The 20,503-nt window shown below is 40.4% G+C and overlaps 2 protein-coding genes and 1 long non-coding RNA gene across 3 annotated transcripts in view; all 3 read left to right on the top strand.

Moving 5' to 3' along the window:
* LOC143415866 (uncharacterized) overlaps positions 1 to 20,503 on the top strand; it is a 350,735-nt gene that overhangs the window by 129,403 nt on the left and 200,829 nt on the right. The window lies entirely within an intron of this gene.
* LOC143416067 (uncharacterized) overlaps positions 7,357 to 20,503 on the top strand; it is a 68,303-nt gene continuing 55,156 nt past the window's right edge. The window contains exon 1 of the mRNA XM_076881439.1: positions 7,357 to 7,699. The gene's annotated coding sequence lies outside the window, so the exon portion shown is untranslated. The remainder of the gene's footprint in view (positions 7,700 to 20,503) is intronic.
* The window catches only part of LOC112432195 (protein NLRC3-like), a 17,279-nt gene continuing 7,761 nt past the window's right edge, over positions 10,986 to 20,503 (top strand). Inside the window, exons 1-8 of the mRNA XM_076881269.1 lie at positions 10,986 to 11,250; positions 12,363 to 12,492; positions 12,748 to 12,849; positions 13,842 to 13,920; positions 14,082 to 14,268; positions 14,397 to 16,215; positions 17,129 to 17,302; positions 17,576 to 17,749. Coding sequence (XP_076737384.1) covers positions 12,374 to 12,492; positions 12,748 to 12,849; positions 13,842 to 13,920; positions 14,082 to 14,268; positions 14,397 to 16,215; positions 17,129 to 17,302; positions 17,576 to 17,749 — 2,654 coding nt within the window. The 5' untranslated portion in view covers positions 10,986 to 11,250; positions 12,363 to 12,373. The remainder of the gene's footprint in view (positions 11,251 to 12,362; positions 12,493 to 12,747; positions 12,850 to 13,841; positions 13,921 to 14,081; positions 14,269 to 14,396; positions 16,216 to 17,128; positions 17,303 to 17,575; positions 17,750 to 20,503) is intronic.

The following is a 20,503-nucleotide window of genomic DNA, read 5'->3' as shown; positions in this document are numbered from 1 at the left end:
TAATTAGTCAACTTGCAGATGACACTACTCTTTTCTTAAAAAATGAACATCAGATCCCCCTGGTAAAACAAATAATCACTACATTCTCAAAAGCTTCAGGCTTAAAGTTAAATTTAAATAAATGTGAATTATTGGCATTAAAAGAGTGTAATTCACAATTACTGTACGATATAAAGGTGAAGAAGGAGGTAAAATATTTGGGCATCACAATTTCAAAAGATCACAAAGTCTTAGAAAAAGTAAATATTTTAGATAATGTTGACAAATGTAAGACAATCTTAAATAAATGGTTACAGAGAGACATCACAATTTTTGGAAGAATATTATTAACCAAAATGGATAGTTTATCTAGATTTATATATCCAGCTTACTCTTTATCAATATCGAATAAAGTTATTAAGACAATTAATGGCTTGAATTTTAATTTTATTTGGAGGAATAAGTGCCATTATATATCTAAAGATGATTTGGTTAAACCATACATTGAAGGCGGTGGAAACGCAATTGATTTTGATGTAATGAATGGTGTTTTGAAACTTAAATGGTTAAAATCCTTCCTAAATAATCCACACTCCATTTGGTTTTTTATACCAAATAAGGTCTTCAACACACTGGGGGGTATCGACTTTCTCCTAAAGTGTGACTTTGAAATTACTAAGCTACCTGCTAAACTCTCTGAATTCCATAAACAGGTCCTTCTTTATTGGAAAATGTTATTTAAACATAATTTCACTCCACATAATAGCCCAATTTGGAACAATAGATATATGCTGATAAACAGAAAATCTATTTTTATTCAAGATTGGTTATCAAAAGGTGTTTGGGCAATTGCCCATTTTGTAGATGAGGAAGGACATGTTCTAGGACATCAAGATTTTTGCCAGAAGTTTAATATCCAATGTTCTAAAAGTAAATTTAATCGGGTTATAAAATCCATTCCATTGTCACTTAAAAACATAGTTGTAAATGATATAATATATTCTGACATCTCCCCCAAGTTAAGGCAATTATATATAGATGGTATTCGATTTTGTGATGTTAAATACAACAATAAGTTTCTTAGATCTTCATTAAGGAGTCTTTATTCTCCAAATTTACTTAGACGTAATTACATATTAAAAGATTTCCAAAGGAAAGAAATTGAAAAAATAAGAACTGATTATATCACCTTCCCTATCCCTCCTAAAGGGAAAGAAGTCCAATTTAAAATCTTGAATAAAATTTACCCGACAAATAGACTCCTTAGTGATAGATTCAAAATAGAAACAGGTAATTGTGCATTTTGTGAAACAGAAGAGGAGGATTTGGATCATCTATTCTTTTTGTGCAATTTTATACAAATATTTTGGTTGGATTTTCATACCTGGCTTTATTCCAAGGGGATTCAAATTACCCCATTTACCCTAAATATGATAATGTTTGGAGTGTTTTTGAAAGATAAGAAAGCTAATTATGGTGTTAATGTGTTATTAATCTTGTGCAAGCATTTTATACATAAATGTCGTTTTTTTAAGACTAAACCAACACTAGCTTACTGGAAAAACGACTTAAACCTGTTGGTTAAATCTTTGACTTTAGTTAAGAAGAAAAAGGCTGCTTCTTTTATTTCCTTTATAGAAGATTTTGATTTAGTGAGTTAATAATTTGTTGAATTATGTGACCCAATCTTTGTATTTTATTTTCACTATGCATGAAAGTTCCTAATATGTAAGAAAGGTCTATTCTCTGAATCTGTAATATATGGTGCATTTTGTTTGTATGTTTATATTACTAATAAAAAAAATAAAAATAAAAAAAATAAATATATATATATATTAGGGGTGCAACGATACACAAAATTCACGGTTCGGTTCGGTTCGATACTTTGGTGTCACGGTTCGATATTTTTTCGATACAAAAAAAATGTTCATGCCTTTTTAATTTGTCATTTATTAAAATTATAAATATATATTTTAACACAAAAGTACAGTTTTTAAATTTAACCCTAACCCTTGTGCGTGTTGTTTTTTAGCTCGTCATATTGCAGCCACAGAAATTCTTTTGTCCATGAATGTCACGGTTTGCGGGGGCAAGCCGTGTGGAATATATATAGGACCAAAAGGCGGCAGCTCTGGTGCAGGTGAGTGTTTATTAACAACAAAATGCAAACAACAAAGGCGCTAGGAACATGAAACTGAAACCTAAACTGGGTAAACTAACAACACAAACTAGAACCGAAGATGCAGGGAGATCCGGAGAACTATACACGGAGAGACGCAGGGAGACCGAGGGGAAACAACACAGACGAACCAGCAATTACTAAGACAGAAAATACAACTTAAATACACTCAGAGAACACAGGGAGATTACACACAGGTGGGAAACACAGCTGGGAGTGATTAACATAACGAGACTAGGGAGGCAAACTGAAAACACTCACATAAGACGCAGACCTTCACAATAAAACAGGAACACACGGGTAGAACAGAGTAAACACTAAACAAAGGAAGAACAGAACCAAAATCGAAGAGAAAACACAAAATGCTGGGTCAAAAGGACCCAGGATCATGACAATGAAACCATAAAGCTGCACTTTCTTTTTGCCTTATAGTCTGATTTGTCATAACTTCTCCGTTTTGTGGTAAGCTTTTCTTTGGCTGTCACTTCTTCACCCTGACCTGTCTTATTTGGCTCAGCAGAACTAAAATATATATCTGTCTGTGAAGGTTCTCAGTCATCCAGGTCATCGTAGTGAAATATATATCCTGCCGCACTCACATAAGCTCAGCGATTCTCTGCGCGATCAACCTCTCACATGTTTAAGCTGCGGGAGATTTCACTTGTCATGTTTGCATAGTAAGCTAACAATTAATAAGACGATGTCAGAGGAATTGGTGCACAAATTATCATCACTCACAGATCAGTGCTGTCGCTCTCTATACACAGTTCGCGCGATTGCAAAGTGAAAGCAAAAAAACAAGCGCAAATTCAAACGCGATTTCAATATGTCACATATTGACAGTGGCTCACCCAATGACATAATTACCCAGCTACATTTCTGAAAGAATGCAAAAGCATTGACATATATTTTTCCTTCCTACAATAGCCCGACAGGCAGGGCAGAGATAGCCCCGGGACATCGGGCTAGCGATATTGCGAGCCCTGTATCTGATTGAGGAATCACTCATCTTTGGAAAAGAGAGTTTATTACAGAGAAATGTCTCTTTCCAAAATAAAAGCTATACTATCCGCTTCTTCTGGGCTATATTCTCAGCAGCATATTAAACATATCAGGTCTCCATAAGGAGAATCCTGTGCTAACAGCTGTCTAAATGACTCGGCTAAAGTTTGTAGCATGCTTGTTGTTTTTGTCTTTGCACTAGGATGATGTCGGTGTAAATGTGCAGTCATATTCGTTGTGTTCCCACTAGTGCTTTCAGGTTAATCTCGTTGAAATAACCTTAACGCCACAACACGGCAAATCTCCGTTAACGAGCTACCCTATACAGAGGGGCTAGACGGCCAACACGTTAACGAGCTAACTGCGCTAACACACTAGCTCCCACCCATGTAATTGAGCATTGCATGGCACATCCAACATACTGTTTTACTTTAGTCCATGACTCGCTTACCTTCAGGGTCATACGTCACATGAAAACCAAAATAATTCCAAACGCCAGATCTGAATGAGGGTGGGGAGGTCCACTTCTGTCTCGCTAGCTTGCCCTGCGCTCTTCCTTCTGACCATGCTGTCTGTGTTGAGTGCTCAGTGAATCTGCGTTCGACTACTCTGCCTAGGCTGCACTCTCGAGCCTAGGCGGAGTAGTCAAATGCAGATTCACTGAGCGCTCAACACAGACAGCATCGTCAGAAGGAAAGTTGATAAAATAAATTACAAATTTTGTATTGTTCTTTTTTTTTCTCCCCTTTGGTTTTCTTTCTTTCTCTCCCCCTCTTTCTTTCATTCTTTCCCCCTGTCCTATCCCACAGTCATGTCTGTCCCGTTTGCAACTGAAAATAAAATAAATTCATAATTATAATAAAGGTCAATCAAATGGACCAATATGATGATCCACTTAAAATAAATCCTCTTGGCATCTTTCTTGGCCTCAAGACAACAATTCTGATGGCTATAGATCCAAACGGGACACAAAAAAAAAAAAAAAAAAAAAAAAAAAAAGATTAAACATACTTCTGTTTAATCAGTTTTCTGTTTCACGTTTAGTCAGCTGTGTAAAAACCAAGGAGGAACCCACCCGGGGGATTAATAAAGTTTTATTTTATCTAATCTAATCTAATAACTTTAATCTTAGCCAAACCGATTTACTCACGAAGAAACAAAACACTGAAAAAAAGCCCAACAATAAAATTTTTAGGTTGTCTAAGTGACTTATACATTACGTTTAAATCGAGCAGCGATAGTCCGCGGTGATCTGAAAATGATGTGCCGGGAGTTGTGCCGTTCTCGGCCGCATCAGTAACCCTCGAGCTCCCGGCTAGCTGGGTAGCAGACGTCTCCGAAAACGTCGAAGCACTTTTGCAAATATGCGATACCTTGATAAACCGAGCAGATATTTGATGTTTACACAGCTACTTTCTCTCATGAAAATATGTTAAAAGTTTATTTTGTGACACAGAAAGATTAGTATGAGTAATTTTAAAACTTAGTAGCGGCCGCCATTGTTGGAAACTGGAGTTTGGCTGGGCCGCGCTATGAATTCTGGGATATGGTAGGCCACGAAGGACACACCCAACCCATCCTTCAAATTCGGGGAAAAGGAGGACGCATTTGTCGGCTGCATTCGGAGGAGTCTACGAATTTGGACAGCCTTCGGCGCGTCGCTGTGACGTAATCGGTCTACAAATGCGGCCTCAGGAGGATGCAGCCCATGAATTTGGACACGACCAACCATTATCCTCTTCAAATTATGGCGGGCGACAGTCATAACAAAGAGATAAAGCACTTTTGAAATACGGGGAAAGCCAAAAACTGCATTTCCTCCACTTCCGTAACATTGATTCATTAATGTTGAATTCTCTCGCAGCTGCTCTATTCCCATGTTGTTGCAGTATATTAATCAGAATCAGAATACTTTATTGATCCCTGGGGGAAATTATTTTTTGTTACAGTGCTCCATTTTAAACCAACATTAAGACAAGACAGACAGGCAGGCAGGAATGATTTACTGTGTCGTTCAGTGGTGCTTTTCGGTAACCTCAGTCTCTCACTGAACGTGCTCCTGTGACTGACCAGCATGTCATGGAGTGGGTCGGAGGTGTTATCCAACATTGTCTTTATCTTGGACAGCATCCGCCTCTCCGACACCACCTTGAGGGAGTCCAGCTCCATCCCCACAACATTGCTGGCCTTACGGATTAGTTTATTAAGTCTGTTGGCATCTGCGACCCTCAGCCTGCTCCCCCAGCATGCAACAGCATAGAGGATCGCACTGACCACAACAGACTCATAGAAAATCCTCAGCATTTTCTGGCAGATGTTGAAGGACCTCAGTCACCTCAAAAAATAGAGACGACTCTGGCCCTTCCTGTAAAGTGCTGTGGTGTTTTTAGCCCAGTCCAGTTTATTGTCAATGTGAACTCCAAGGTATTTATAGTCCTCCACAATGTCAACACTGACCCCCTGGATTGAAACAGGGGTCAAGTGTTTCCTGGTCTTCCTGAAGTCCACGATCAGTTCCTTGGTCTTTGCCACGTTGAGCTGCAGATGATTCTGCTCACACCACGTGACAAAGGAGTCGACCACAGCCCGGTACTCTGTCTCATCATCCCTGCTGATGCATCCAACCACCGCAGAGTCATCAGAAAACTTCTGAAGATGGCAGGTCTCTGTGCAGTGGCTGAAGTCTGTGGTGTAGAGGGTGAAGAGGAAGGGGGAGAGGACAGTCCCCTGTGGTGCCCCTGTGTTGCTGATCACCTTGTCAGACACACACTGTGGGAGACGTACATATTGTGGTCTTCCTGTCAGGTAATCAACAATCCAGGACACCAGAGAAGCATCCACCTGCATCGCTGCTAACTTATCACCCAGGAGGGTCGGCCTGATGGAGTTGAAAGCACTGGAAAAGTCAAAAAACATGACCCTCACAGTGCTCGCCGGCTGGTCCAGATGGGTGTAGATACGATTGAGCAGGTAGATGATGGCGTCCTCAGTTCCGAGACGAATCATAACTAACCTCGTGCTGTGGATGGATGATTTCAGTTGTTCTCCTGACTGAAGTTTGGCCCGTGTACAGCATCCTGCTATGCGATTGCATTTGTCCCTGACCACCAAAATCCCTCACGTTAACTTTTATCGAGTGGAAAAAAAGTTGGGGTTCATCCTCCAGCTTCACTGTGCTAATGTTATGCTAACATAGCTGTGTCGCTAGCAATCACGTAGCACAACATTATATACCAGGTAGTCCAACTTCAGTAACCCTGCAAACGCCACTGCTGTTTAGTTTTCTGTCTTCATTTATGGTGGAAGTGATAGCAGGGCTGTACATTTGAATTAGTTTCAAAAATCTCTCAGTCAGAACATGGTATGAAATGTTTAGGTGGAAACTAGCGAGCTAACTTCCTGTTAACTTCTAACTCCGTTAAATTTAATAAATTCTGTTTTCATGGATGTTAAACTTAATTGTTACACCTGGTAAAGCAGCAACGCTGATGATTTTATTAAAGATGAAAGAATTTAGACCGTTTTTAACTCTTAGTGTTCGTTTGACTTTGGGACCTGAAGCGGACAGAGTTTTAGACCCAGATTACTCCGCGAAGCTCCTCACCACGGCAGCCGTAATGCTCTGACAATCCATCAAGCAATGCGGCTTCGTAGCTTACCAAAGTTCTACTAAAACATTTTTAACAGATTTCTGCACGCCCAAATCGGTTCGAGGTCAGTAAGCACAACCAGAATTCATACATAAGACACACTCTTGATTTTTGAGAAAATTAAAGGATTGTAAGTCCTTATAGTGTGGAAAATATGTTATACAGAAGAAAAGAATATATCGCGATATATATTGTTACCGCACATGCTTCAAATTATACCGCGATATGGATTTTAGGCCATATTGCCCAGCCCTAACTCCCAATTTATTTACAACATTTGAAACATACAGTGTAGCTCCGTCAAAACACTCCAAGGCCAAGTGAAAGTGCTGAGAGGGAAAAGATCATGATTAATGATTTATTTAAACTCATAACTGGGTGCAGCAGCTGAGCTTTGACCTGTGAGCTGCAGCTTAAGCTTCTTTTATGGTTCAGTGTTTAATGTGTAAACTGTTTATCACTGCAGAGACGCCTACAGGCTATCTAATGTTCAAAAGTGAATTGTTATATACAGTGAGGCAGCTGACCTTTGACCTGTGAGCTTCAGCCTCTTTGCTGAGTGTTTAATGCTCATCTATTGAAGCCTGCAGACACACCCACACACCATCTGATTCGTTCTCAGGGTTGTTTTCTGTGTGTTGGAGTTGGAGCAGAAACCTGCTGCAGGTTAATTATTGATCAAATTAATATCACAAAAGGTGCAGCAGCTGACCTTTGACCTGTGAGCTTCAGAGTCTTTGCTGGTGTGAAGTGTTTAATGTGACGCAGTCTGCAGACACAGACGACTGCTGACGGAGAAGAAGCAGAGGATTTTCTCTGTTTCTACACAGACCTGGTCCAGGCAGCAGAGAGCTGCAGAGTGAAGACGTTCATTGGAAGAAGAAGCTGAGTAAGTTCAACGTCCTCTTTGAATCCTGGATCAGGAAGTGAATATTTGGTGTTTAAATAAGGTTTCTGTCTTTGACTCAGCCTGCTGTCACTTTGTTTCAGAGAGAAAAGGAGATTTTAGATTAACTGGTGTTCCTGCTGCTCTAGCATTAAAGGACAGTATAGGTGACCGCGCTGATGCCTGTTTATAATTTCACCAAAGCTAATAAACTGTTGGCTAAATTTTCTTGTTTTTAGATGTAAACAGAGGTGAGAGGAGCAGATAATAAGGATTAAATATTATGCTGAATAACTAAATTCTGCTAGTCTGTGACGTAACTCCCAGCAGCATCGCCTCATTTCTTTGACCTTTAACATGAGTTAGCTTAGCTAGCAGAGCAGCTATCTCTGCTGTCTGTCATGTGACCGAGTCAAGTGTGTGTAGTAGACTTGTTAGCATAGCTAGCAGGCTGACAGAGGCTAGCAAACTGTGTGAACACTTTGTAAGAGGTGAGCAGTAAAGAGAAGGATAAGGAGCTCCTCCAAATGCTGATAATGCACTTAACCTGAATTTTCTGCTTGTTACATTATATGTGATGTTCAGTCAAAAACAATTACTTAAATTAACATTATTATTAGTATTATTATTATTCATAACATGGCTCCCTACTGTAGTGGTTTGAACAACTGATCTGTGGTTATTGTGTCCCTGCAAATTCAACAATGCGCCTCAATGCAAAGCATCAAATAAACATTTTTATTATCAAGTCATTCGACCTACTGGTTGAATCACCGTAGCTCTGACAGTGAAGCACACTCATTTTTATTGGTAGTCACCTTGTGAGCAATGTTCCCTCTAAGCTGCGCAAGTGCGCAATTCAACCTGCCAACACGGACGATGATGCAGTTCTACACTGCAATCATCGAGTCCATCCTCACCTCCTCCATCACCGTGTGGTACGCTGGAGCCACTATCAGGGACAAACAGAGACTGCAGCGTGTTGTGCGCTCTGCTGAGAAGGTGATTGGCTGCAGACTCCCATCTCTGCAGGACCTGTACACCTCCAGGACACTGCGGCGTGCAGCTCGGATCTCAGCTGACCCTTCTCACCCTGGACACAGTCTGTTTGACCTGCTCCCCTCAGGCAGGAGGCTTCGGTCCATTCGCACCAGAACCTCTCGCCATAAGAACAGTTTCTTCCCCTCTGCTGTTGGACACATGAACAATAACCGTATGACTGTCCCCGCCACTAACACATGACCCTACGCTGTGTCACTGCATCATTCATTCCATGTTTGGCACTGAACACCACCTGCACTCATGTATATATCTTTCTACGCAGCACTCTTAATTCTTATTCTCATGTATATATCTCATGTATATCTCATGCACATATCTTTCTACGTAGCACTTTTAATTCTTATTCCTACTTTTATTTTTTTCATGTCTATTTAAGTGCTATTTATGACAGTTTGTTTGCACTGAAGCACCGCAGCAATTTCCTAATGTTGTAAACCTGCTCAACATTTGGCAATAAACCCCTTTCTGATTCTGATTCTGATTCTGAATTGCGCACTGTTGGCACGGTCTCTGCGCAGAGAAAATCTGTGTTGCGCACACAAAAAGAATTCTAACCTGAATTGAAATTAAAGTAAACCAATCAAAACATGGCATTTAGTTGTTAAGAAACGGAGTGACGGCGTGTTTGAGATGTGAGAGATTTGAGGCGTTTAGAGCAAATCTTGTGTAGTTAGTGTGTAGTTAGTGTGTAGTGTAGTCAATAGTGTTGTTGTGTGTGTCAGAACAATGAGGCGACTGCTGAGTGTTACAGGTGTTACAGCAGTGACACATCTGCTGCTGTCAGGCCTGCAGGTATCAGGCTGTTGTTCTCCTTCATCTCATAGAGGACAGGAATTATTTTTTGGAGCGGCACAAATAATTTGTGTGGCATCAGATTTGATGCAGAACAGCTGATTGTTCTGTAAATAGTTTGAAATGTTTATTTAAAAAAAACACCTTGGCTGCATTTTTAGGTAAACAGCTGCAAAAAACTTTGTTTGCATAACTCAGTTACTTTTTTGAAGAAGTAACTATATAATTAACTGCCCAACTGTCAGGGGTTTTGACATTTATTTTCACAAGTAAGAGAAAATAAGACACTTGCAGACCAAATCAGAGAGTTTTAAGACATGCGCATGGGTGTGTGCCTCTCAGCAAAATCACACACACAGAATGCATGTCTTGTTCCTTTATTTATAGGGTAAGAAACTGATTACATAGTACTTCCTCTTTTCAGTTACAGGAGGAGAGTTCAGGCATTATCTCAACCTGTCTGACCTTTCAGACTGGGGTAAAGAATACAGAAGTTTATCATGCTTATCTGACATCACAGATACTAAAAAAGAATACATTGCGTTTGTGTTAACAAATAGACTCAGTTACGTGAAAATATATGAACACTAGAAAATAAAACACACTTGATTATATTGTATTTGAATATAAAGCACATTTGATTATACTTGATCATATTGCATAATAAAAATCCTCTATCACCAACATTGGTCATTATTTACTGTATGTTGCAGACAGAGTTACAGACTCTCTCCCAGACCACAGACTCATAATACAAGTCAGAGCTTTATAAAAAAAAAAGAAAGTTGTGTTTTCAAAATTGGAGTTCAAGTTTTTTTTTTCCTTCCAATAGTGTTAACATGCTACACACGTCATGAACAAGATTTTTTTAAATTTTCATTGTAAGTGGGCTAAAGCAGTTAATTAAAAGTAGTCCATCAACTGAAAGGTTTAAAATGTTCACACGTGTTGGACTGACTGAAGCTTCCAGTCACAGTGACTCAGTGTGTGTCAGTGAATGCATCGTGTGTGCTTCAGGCTCCACCTAGTGGACTGATAGCAGAGCAGCTGATGAATTTGAAGAGTGTGGCCTTTTTGCACACAGCCTGTAAATGTCAACAACAAAAGGAGTGTGTAAAACATGTATATTGTAGTGATGCAGTGTACTGTGTATATTTATACTGGCAGTATGGAACATGATTATTTGGAAATGCCTAAAATGGAAATGATCATATACTGTGAGGTGAGGTGTGGACAGTGGTTGTGCTTTTGTAACATTGAGGCAAGGACAGTGATTAGTGTTTAGGGGACACATCATTGGTTTTTGTTAAAAAGAAACAGTTTCTCCACTGTGGCAGGTCGTAGGCGATTTTTTTTTTCTAAACTGTCTCTAACTCTCACTAACCGCAACTCTCCATCAAACGCCCACATTTTGTCTGAGGGGTTTATATCGCTGTCATATCTCGCGGCAAAGTTCGAACCGCTTCCTGAACCAGTCACGTGGTACAGCCGGGCAGCGAGGCTTCGGACGTCATCATTTTCAGCTCCTCCCATAAATGAAGCAAGCCTGGATACGCGCTTCGCGGAAACGCCCCCTCCATTACTCGACACACGCTTCGAAGCCTCGATACAGAACGTCACATCACTAGTTAAAGCTGAGTAAACACTGACCCCAGACCAGCACCGTGATAAAGTGAGCTGCTGCTGCTGAACTTGAACAGGTAACAAAGTGATGAGCAGTCAGGCTGCAGGTTTCTACCTGTTCATGTTTCTACAGTAGAATCACTTTGAAGTGTCTTTGTGCTGTTTCATCTTTGATTTGTGTTCATAAACACTCAGAGAAACATCACGTGACCTCATCAGGATCTGTGTTGGTGTGTGGGGCTGTACCTCAGCTTTATGTTGTTACATGCTCATTTGTTCATTTTAACATCAAAGTAATGTTATGAGGAGTAATGAAGTAACGTACTCCATTACTTTTAATCAAAGTGTTCTGTGTAATATGTGTAATAATGACTGTTTTGAGTAATGACCAACACTGATCACAACAAAGAGGAAATGCCTCCAACATGCACAAACATTTGAGCCACAACATGCAGTTAATGTGCACAAATGTCTTTGATATGCTGCTCAGTGATGGTGGTGACTGTCAGAGCAGAGCTACTGAGAATCAATAAGTAATATCAATGATGGGATCAGAATCACTAAGTTCTTCTCATCCCTGTCAGTATCATACATGTGCTGTATAATGTGATAAATGTAGAGGTGCTGGCTGTTCTCTCACTCTGCTGTTTAGCTGTAAAGGACGCCTCCCTGCCTTTGTCTCATTCATGACCTTTAATAGTCTCTTCTAACATGCAGAGATCTGTATGATCTGTTTCATAGAGTCTAACCAGCCTGTACAGGTAACAACAACAGTCACTGCATCACTGACACACAAACGTCATCTCTGTCAATAACAACATTCATACATGGAATAAAAACACATCAGTGGATCATTGCTGGAGCTGATGTTTGTGCTCCTGGTGCAAAGGCTCTCAGTTTCCTCCTTGAAATAACATCAGTGGTGGGTCAGCGACATGCTTTCTTTCCCTCTCAGGTTTAAATATCTGGGACTCTCCACCGTTTGGTTTTAGAGCTGAAGAAGCTTCTCAGATGAAACGTCTTCCAGAAACTTAAAGACGTCTCTTTTCTCTCCAAGCTCCTTAGATCACATGACCTGGATGACTGAACCTACAGACATATTGACCTGGTTTCATGGTCACATGACAGGTCAGAGGTCAGTTCCTCCTGTTAATGTGAACTCACTGAGTGTTTGTGGTTTACCTCTCAGACTGACTGAAGATGATGATGGAGGAAGAGGAGGACAGAGCAGAGTCTGCAGGGTCCAGCTGTCCGTCTGTGAGGAGTGACCGGTCCAAACCTCTAAATCCAGCCTTCAGTGGTGAACCTGGAGCAACGAGGTCAGAGAGCTGAACTCACTGAGTAACAGAAATAATTCTGCACTGACATTATAATCAGTGTTGACTCTGGTTGATTGTCTGACTGTGTTTGTGAGCTGAGAGGAAATGAAAATGAGTTTGTAACAAAAATCAGTTTTGTCCAGTTTTCCTGTAAAAAGCTGAACTCTAATCTAAGAGGATGTTACTGACAGGAAACAGCTGCATTATCTGCAGTCTGTGTGATCACAGCTGCTTCAATCATGTTTGTGTCTGCAGAGGTCAGAGGTCACAGTCTGCAGGGTCCAGCTGTCCGTCTGTGAGGAGTGACCGGTCCAAAGATTTCCCTCCACTCTTCAGTGGTGAACCTGGAGCAACGAGGTCAGAGAGCTGTGATGACTCCTTTACATGTTTGTGTTTCCTGGATAAATATGACCTGAAACATCCTCAGATTGTTACAAAGATTCATTAAAAAGAAAACAATGAAAGAGAAAAGATCCAAATGTTCGACTTGGTCATTTGCTGTTTGAGGACAGTGATGCTCATATCTGTGGGGAAAGTGTGACCTGAGTGGGTTCATGTTTGTCTTTAAAGAACAGAGCTACTCTGATTCTCTTTGTGTCTGATCTGTTAAACAGTCTGAGAGGTCACACAGAGACCCAGCAGCTAAAGCCTGGATCATACTGGCTGCTGTTACTCCATCAGGACAACACTGAACCACAGTGGTGTGGATGTAGTGGATAAATCCCACCATACTGATGCTCAGAGTTAACCACAGGGAACAAAACCAGATGTTACCTTCAGATTGTGACCTTTGGAGTGGACGATGCAGATTTCAATAGAGAATAAATGTTGTTGTTTTTCAGCTGTGAAGAAAGAATCTAATTTTCTGAACTTAAGAATTTATGATGCTGGAAACAACATGGAGACTATAACACAACATTTCCACTGTGTTCATAGAATGAATGTAAAACTGTCAGACATTCATTAAATATGCAAAATGTCTACAGAAGCATCAGAGGGTCAGACGTGAAGCACTCAGTGATTTTGATCAAATGACTCATCAGTTATTGATCTGTACTACACTGATCTACCACGTTAGTAAAGCTGGTGTTCTGGTGGTGGAGGGAGACTCGGATCATGTTCTGGTTTTGGAGCAGTGATCTGCTGATGGTTCAGTTTGATGAGCTTCTTCAAAATCATCCCTGACATCACCACTGAAAGGACGTCCATGAAAACAGACTGAAAATTACTGATATGTTCACAATCTGAGAGTTTAAAACTTGACAGACTTGATTCAGATGAAGTTATTTGAGCAGAAACTCCTGGATCTTTATCCTGTGTGGATCTAATCCTTCATGGTTCCTCCACAGAGTGGAGCAGCAGAGCTCAGAGGTTCCCAGTGGTCAGTCTGCCCAGCAGCATCAAACACAGCTGGACTCCTTATTTATGGTCTGTACATGTACAACAACTACTGTTACATCTGTTCTGTTCACAGTCATCTCCATGCTGCTCTTTGTAGACCAGTGGATCGTCAGTGTGTCCAACATGGATCTGATGTTTGGCTCCATGATTTCAGTCTGATTGGCTCATTCATAAATATTCTGTTCCAGCTGCTGGAGGACAACATCATCACTTTTGTGAAGAACGAGCTGAAGGAGATCCAGAAGGTTCTGAGTCCAGATTACCCAGAATGCTTAGAGAGTCAGAGGAGCAGCAGCAGAGAGGCGTTTGTGAAGATCACAGTGGACTTCCTGAGGAGAATGAAGCAGGAGGAGCTGGCTGACCATCTGCAGAGCAGTAAGAGGATTTATCTAAAGATTTAAGCTGCTGGATAAATGAACATTTTCCAGAGATGGAAGATGGAGCAACGTGTTTTAAAGATTAGTTCTTTTTGGAATTGAGTGTTTATTTTTCTTCTCTATCAGAACTTCAAGCTGCAGTTTGTCATCGTAACCTTAAATCCACCCTGAAGAAGAAGTTCCAGTGTGTGTTTGAGGGCATCGCTAAAGCAGGAAACCCAACCCTCCTGAATCAGATCTACACAGAGCTCTACATCACAGAGGGAGGGACTGCAGAGGTCAATGAGGAACATGAGGTCAGACAGATTGAAACAGCATCCAGGAAACCAGACAGACCAGAAACAACAATCAGGCAAGAAGACATCTTTAAAGCCTCACCTGGAAGAGATGAACCAATCAGAATAGTGCTGACAAAGGGAGTGGCTGGCATTGGGAAAACAGTCTTAACACAGAAATACAGCCTGGACTGGGCTGAAGACAAAGCCAACCAGGACATCCAGTTCATATTTCCATTCACTTTCAGAGAGCTGAATGTGCTGAAAGAGGAAAAGTTCAGCTTGGTGGGACTTGTTCATCACTTCTTTACTGAAACCAAAGAAGCAGGAATCTGCAGCTTTGAAGACTTCCAGGTTGTGTTCATCTTTGATGGTCTGGATGAGTGTCGACTTCCTCTGGACTTCCACAAAACTACAATCCTAACTGACCCTAGAAAGTCCACCTCAGTGGATGTGCTGCTGATAAACCTCATCAGGGGGAAACTGCTTCCCTCTGCTCGCCTCTGGATAACCACACGACCTGCAGCAGCCAATCAGATCCCTCCTGACTGTGTTGGCATGGTGACAGAGGTCAGAGGGTTCACTGACCCACAGAAGGAGGAGTACTTCAGGAAGAGATTCAGAGATGAGGAGCAGGCCAGCAGGATCATCTCCCACATCAAGACATCACGAAGCCTCCACATCATGTGTCACATCCCAGTCTTCTGCTGGATCACTGCTACAGTTCTGGAGGATGTGCTGGAAACCAGAGAGGGAGGACAGCTGCCCAACACCCTGACTGAGATGTACATCCACTTCCTGGTGGTTCAGGCCAAAGTGAAGAAGGTCAAGTATGATGGAGGAGCTGAGACAGATCCACACTGGAGTCCAGAGAGCAGGAAGATGATGGAGTCTCTGGGAAAACTGGCTTTTGATCAGCTGCAGAAAGGAAACCTGATCTTCTATGAATCAGACCTGACAGAGTGTGGCATCGATATCAGAGCAGCCTCAGTGTACTCAGGAGTGTTCACACAGATCTTTAAAGAGGAGAGAGGACTGTACCAGGACAAGGTGTTCTGCTTCATCCATCTGAGTGTTCAGGAGTTTCTGGCTGCTCTTCATGTCCATCTGACCTTCAGCAACGCTGGACTCAATCTGCTGGAAGAACAACAAACAAGAGGCTCTTGGTGGCCTTTCCAGTTTATGCTGTGGTTTAAACCATTTCCAGAGAAAATACATCTTTATCAGAGTGCTGTGAACAAGGCCTTACAGAGTCCAAATGGACACCTGGACTTGTTCCTCCGCTTCCTCCTGGGTCTTTCACTGCAGACCAATCAGACTCTCCTACGATGTCTGCTGACACAGACAGGAAGTAGCTCACAGACCAATCAGGAAACAGTCCAGTACATCAAGAAGAAGCTCAGTGAGAATCTGTCTGCAGAGAAAAGCATCAATCTGATCCACTGTCTGAATGAACTGAATGATCGTTCTCTAGTGGAGGAGATCCAACAGTCCCTGAGATCAGGACGTCTCTCCACAGATAAACTGTCTCCTGCTCAGTGGTCAGCTCTGGTCTTCATCTTACTGTCATCAGAAGAAGATCTGGATGTGTTTGACCTGAAGAAATACTCTGCTTCAGAGGAGGCTCTTCTGAGGCTGCTGCCAGTGGTCAAAGCCTCCAACAAGGCTCTGTGAGTAAATCTGTGATCATGTTTATTTTTAAAATGTTGATTAAAAGTGTTCATAGATTTCTTCCATGACAGATCCATGTCCTAAAACCATGAGCCAGCGTAGTTGTATAGTATAAAAGAAAAAAGGAGAACTTTTGACTACAATATTGTAACTTGAATGAACTTTTGATACAGCCTTTAAACATAAAATTTATGAACAGAATCGGTGACAAAGGGCAGCCCTGGTGGAGCCCATCACCCACCAGACTTATTACTATCCAACGTATTGCCGGCTATGCCAACCAAGCTCTTGCAGTGGTTGTAAAAGGATCGAATGGCCATAAAATGTTTCTCAGTTTTATTATTTTCAGTCACATCTGTTTTTGATTATTAACTGAATATTTTAAAATTCAGGCTTTTTATGTTATACAAAACATCATATTTTCTTATGTCATCTTGTATTGATTCTGAAGGAATAGTTTTCATCAGTATCGCAGATACCAGCCTGAATTTTACTTTTTATTGGATCAGAAAGGAAATCAGTGGCATCACACATCACTTACAGCAACTTCAGTACCTCTTCATTTTAATAAACTGGGGGGAGTTGCACCAAGATTCAGTATGAGATAAAGAATTATTTTTAACTGTAAGGTTGGAGAAATCTGTTGTTGGAAATTGGAAGAACAGGTCATCTTAAAAATCACTGCATTGTAGTTTTATTCAGGCCCCTTCAATCTGTGATCGCTGTTGCTTTGCATTGTAAATGCTACTATTACAAAAGTCACAAATATTAGTGTATGTGTGTGTTGTTGGGTAATAAACCAAAAGAACAGAATCTACCAGCACCTCACTGATTTCTGCTTAAAAACAATAAAAAAGCAATAAAGCTCTGATTTGTTTGGTTGATCTTGTCTCCCTTCCCGCTTGATTTCAGACTGAGTGGCTGTAACCTGTCAGACAGAAGCTGTGAAGCTCTGTCCTCAGTCCTGAGCTCCCAGTCCTCCCATCTGACAGAGCTGGACCTGGGTAACAACAACCTGCAGGATTCAGGACTGAAGCTTCTGTCTGCTGGGATGAAGAGTCAATACTGCAAACTGGAAACGCTGAGGTCAGATCAAGCGATATCGATTTTTTTTTCATCAATTAACATCATTTAATCAATTTCATTTGGAAAAAATTAACAGTGTGTATGTTTTGTTTTTTTAATGAATCCATGCAAGTCACAGTAAACTGCCACATTTGACTTTTGTAACATGAGGCAATAAGGATTCCAGCATGTCCTGAAACAGTGTTGAAATATTGTAAATGTAGTAGCTCCTCATGGCACCATGAATATACTTTAACACAAGTGTTTCATGTCTTCTTGTCATCCTTTCTTCAGACTGAGTGGCTGTAACCTGTCAGACAGAAGCTGTGAAGCTCTGTCCTCAGTCCTGAGGTCCCAGTCCTCCCGTCTGACAGAGCTGGACCTGGGTAACAACAACCTGCAGGATTCAGGAGTGAAGCTTCTATTTTCTGCAGTGGAGAGTCCAAAGTGTACACTTGGGATTCTCAGGTCAGGATTCAGTCTTTTCTGATGATGATTTAAAACCTGAGTCAGGTCGATAAATGGCTTACTCATTTACAACAGACATGATTTGTTAAATCACCTTATATATGTGTGCTTAAGTTCTGTGCTGCTCTGATTTATTGCCCGTGCTGTCTTTCAGTTCAGCTTTGTCGAGTCTCTGGTAGGATTTCTTTTACATGACCTGTGTAAAAACAAAACAGGAAACACATTAAGCTGAAGTAAGATGCACAATTTGAAAAATGGGGCACAAAAAATGTTGCTGCTTTCTGGAAAGTGCGTCTAAGAAGACCCAATGGAGAAAGTGAAGAGAAAAATCAAAGATTAAGAAAAAGAAAATGGCAGAGGCAGTTTCTCTTGGACTGCCTGCAGATGGGGCGAGACTCTAGAAACAGGGATGATTGGAGAAAATGTAAAGATGCCAGGAGATGAATACTCTGGTGTTCTGGGGATAGTGGGAGTGAGAGGGAGAGATGCCAGTAAATGATTTCAAGGATAAATTTCAGAGAATCAGAGCTAAGAAACCAAAGCAAGTGGGGAACTACAAACATGTGGACAGACTCATAATTAGGCCAAAGACACATTAAAGCAATTATTACAGGTTTAGAAACAGGGATGGATATGAAGGAGCTTAGCATGAATTTGCATTGAGGAAAGAATAGCAACGAGCATCAGAGGAAACAGTTAGGAAAACTAAAAGGATGTACTGGCAGGAATACTGCAGTACTTTAGGAAGAACTACACCAGTTCAGAATGTGTGGAGTACAGTTAACCCTTTACAGCTGATCGGAGCGGGCACGCTCTGTTTTGCGTAACTATTTTTAAATCCCAGTAGCTTATATTATATTTTTACCTGCTGTGGAGCCATTTTTGGGAGCATTTCAAGTTGCTATACATCAATACAACCATTACAGCCTAAATTTTAATAATAATATGTATTAAGTGCATAGTAATTACATAAATTGCAAAAAAGTGCAATAAACTACAAAAAAATTGAAAATTGTTTTTGTTTTTTTAACATATATTTCTAGTTAGAGAAATTTAAGAGGCTTTTCCCTCAAAACTGTAAATACAAAAAAGTTGCACAAAATAGTTTCCCACCACAGGAAATTTATTTTGAGTGCCTTCATAGTTTTATTTTTGAAATACACCAATTTATATATACTGCAGGAAAAACGAAAATAAATAGTATACTGCAAATTTGCAAAATAACAGCATATGCATCAAAATAAACTATTTCCAGCAGTACAATATGAGTCCTAAGCATATGTGGAAGGAAACTGTAACCTAGGACAAGCTGATGGCATAAGATGTAAGTACAACTCCTCAGGTTTCATATGCAAAAAAAATTATTGCGCTAGCTCACGTGGTTACAGTGCTACCGGGATTTAAAAATAGTTGCGCAAAACGGAGTGTGCCCACTCTGACCAGTTTTAAAGGGTTAAAGCAAGAAAATATGGTATTAGCATTAGCTGCCAATTCCTATTCACCTAAAATTAGCATTACCTGCTAATGGCAGTCTACTTAGCATTAACTCTTCACTAATGTAATGCTAATTCACATCAAATTATCTTTAGCTTTACCATTAGCGGCTAGCTTCAGCCTACCTAGCACTAGCTGCTCACATTGTTAAAAGGGAAGAGAAAACGATATTAGCATTAGCTTGTAATAATTATTCACCCCTAATTAGAATTAGCCACTAATGGCAGCATACTTAGCATTAACTTCTCACATCGTCATAATACAAATGATGCTAACTTGCATTAGACTGCTGTTATTAGCTAATGCTATTTAGCAGTAGCTGCTCACATTGCTATAAAGCAAAGGAAAACGATATGAGCATTAGGTTCTAATGCGTATTTGCCTTAAATTAGACGTAGGTGCTAATGGCAGCCTACTTAGCATTAGCAGCTCAGATGTTGTAATGCTAGGAAAAAGAGTGTTAGCATTAGCCGTTCACATTGTTATAAAGTTAAGGGAAATAGTGTTAGCATTAGCTACTCACATTGTTAAAAAGTGTTAGCATTAGTGCATAATGCTAATTCATGTCAAATTAGCATTAGTTAATAACGGCAGCCTATTTAGCATTAGCAGATAATGTCGACCTTGGCCCACTGGAAAAGTTCAGAACTAAAGATTTAGGAGTGTTTCTCAATAGCTCTTTCTCATTTGAGAAACAAATGAATTCTGTTATTAAAACCAGCTGTAAGGTTTATATTGTTGATTGTCATTTATGCTTAGAAATATTTACTCATATATGCTTAGAGTTGTATAATCGATTGCATGATGATAGAGGTTTGATCCTCAGTAGTCTGTAAAGACTCTGTGTGCCTTCCAGAGTGCTCTGGCATGCACACACCACTTGGGGCCATGAGAGAGGTCGTACCCTCTCTTACTGATTTATGGTGTAGGACAGGGGTCTCAAACTCAATTTAGCTGGGGGCCGCTGCAGGCAGAGTCTGGGTTAGGCTGGGCCGCATTAGGTTTTCCACAAGAAAGGCATGGTTAAAAAATTCCAATCTTCTCAAATCTCTTTATTTTTATTTTTTAACACAAAATATGAAAAATGAATAAACAAATTAAGAATTAATAAGAAAATCAATCAATCTGTAATACATAAATAAAATAATAATAAGATATTTTTAGTCAGTGAACTTGTGTTTTTCTTTCAGTCTTCTATATCTGCTGTGTTTAGATTGAAATGTCTGTATTAACAGTTCTATAACCTTCTTCTGAACATGA

The sequence above is a fragment of the Maylandia zebra genome, unplaced genomic scaffold, assembly GCF_041146795.1.
Source record: "Maylandia zebra isolate NMK-2024a unplaced genomic scaffold, Mzebra_GT3a scaffold11, whole genome shotgun sequence".
Taxonomy (NCBI): domain Eukaryota; kingdom Metazoa; phylum Chordata; class Actinopteri; order Cichliformes; family Cichlidae; genus Maylandia; species Maylandia zebra.
This window is presented reverse-complemented; position numbering and strand designations above follow the sequence as displayed.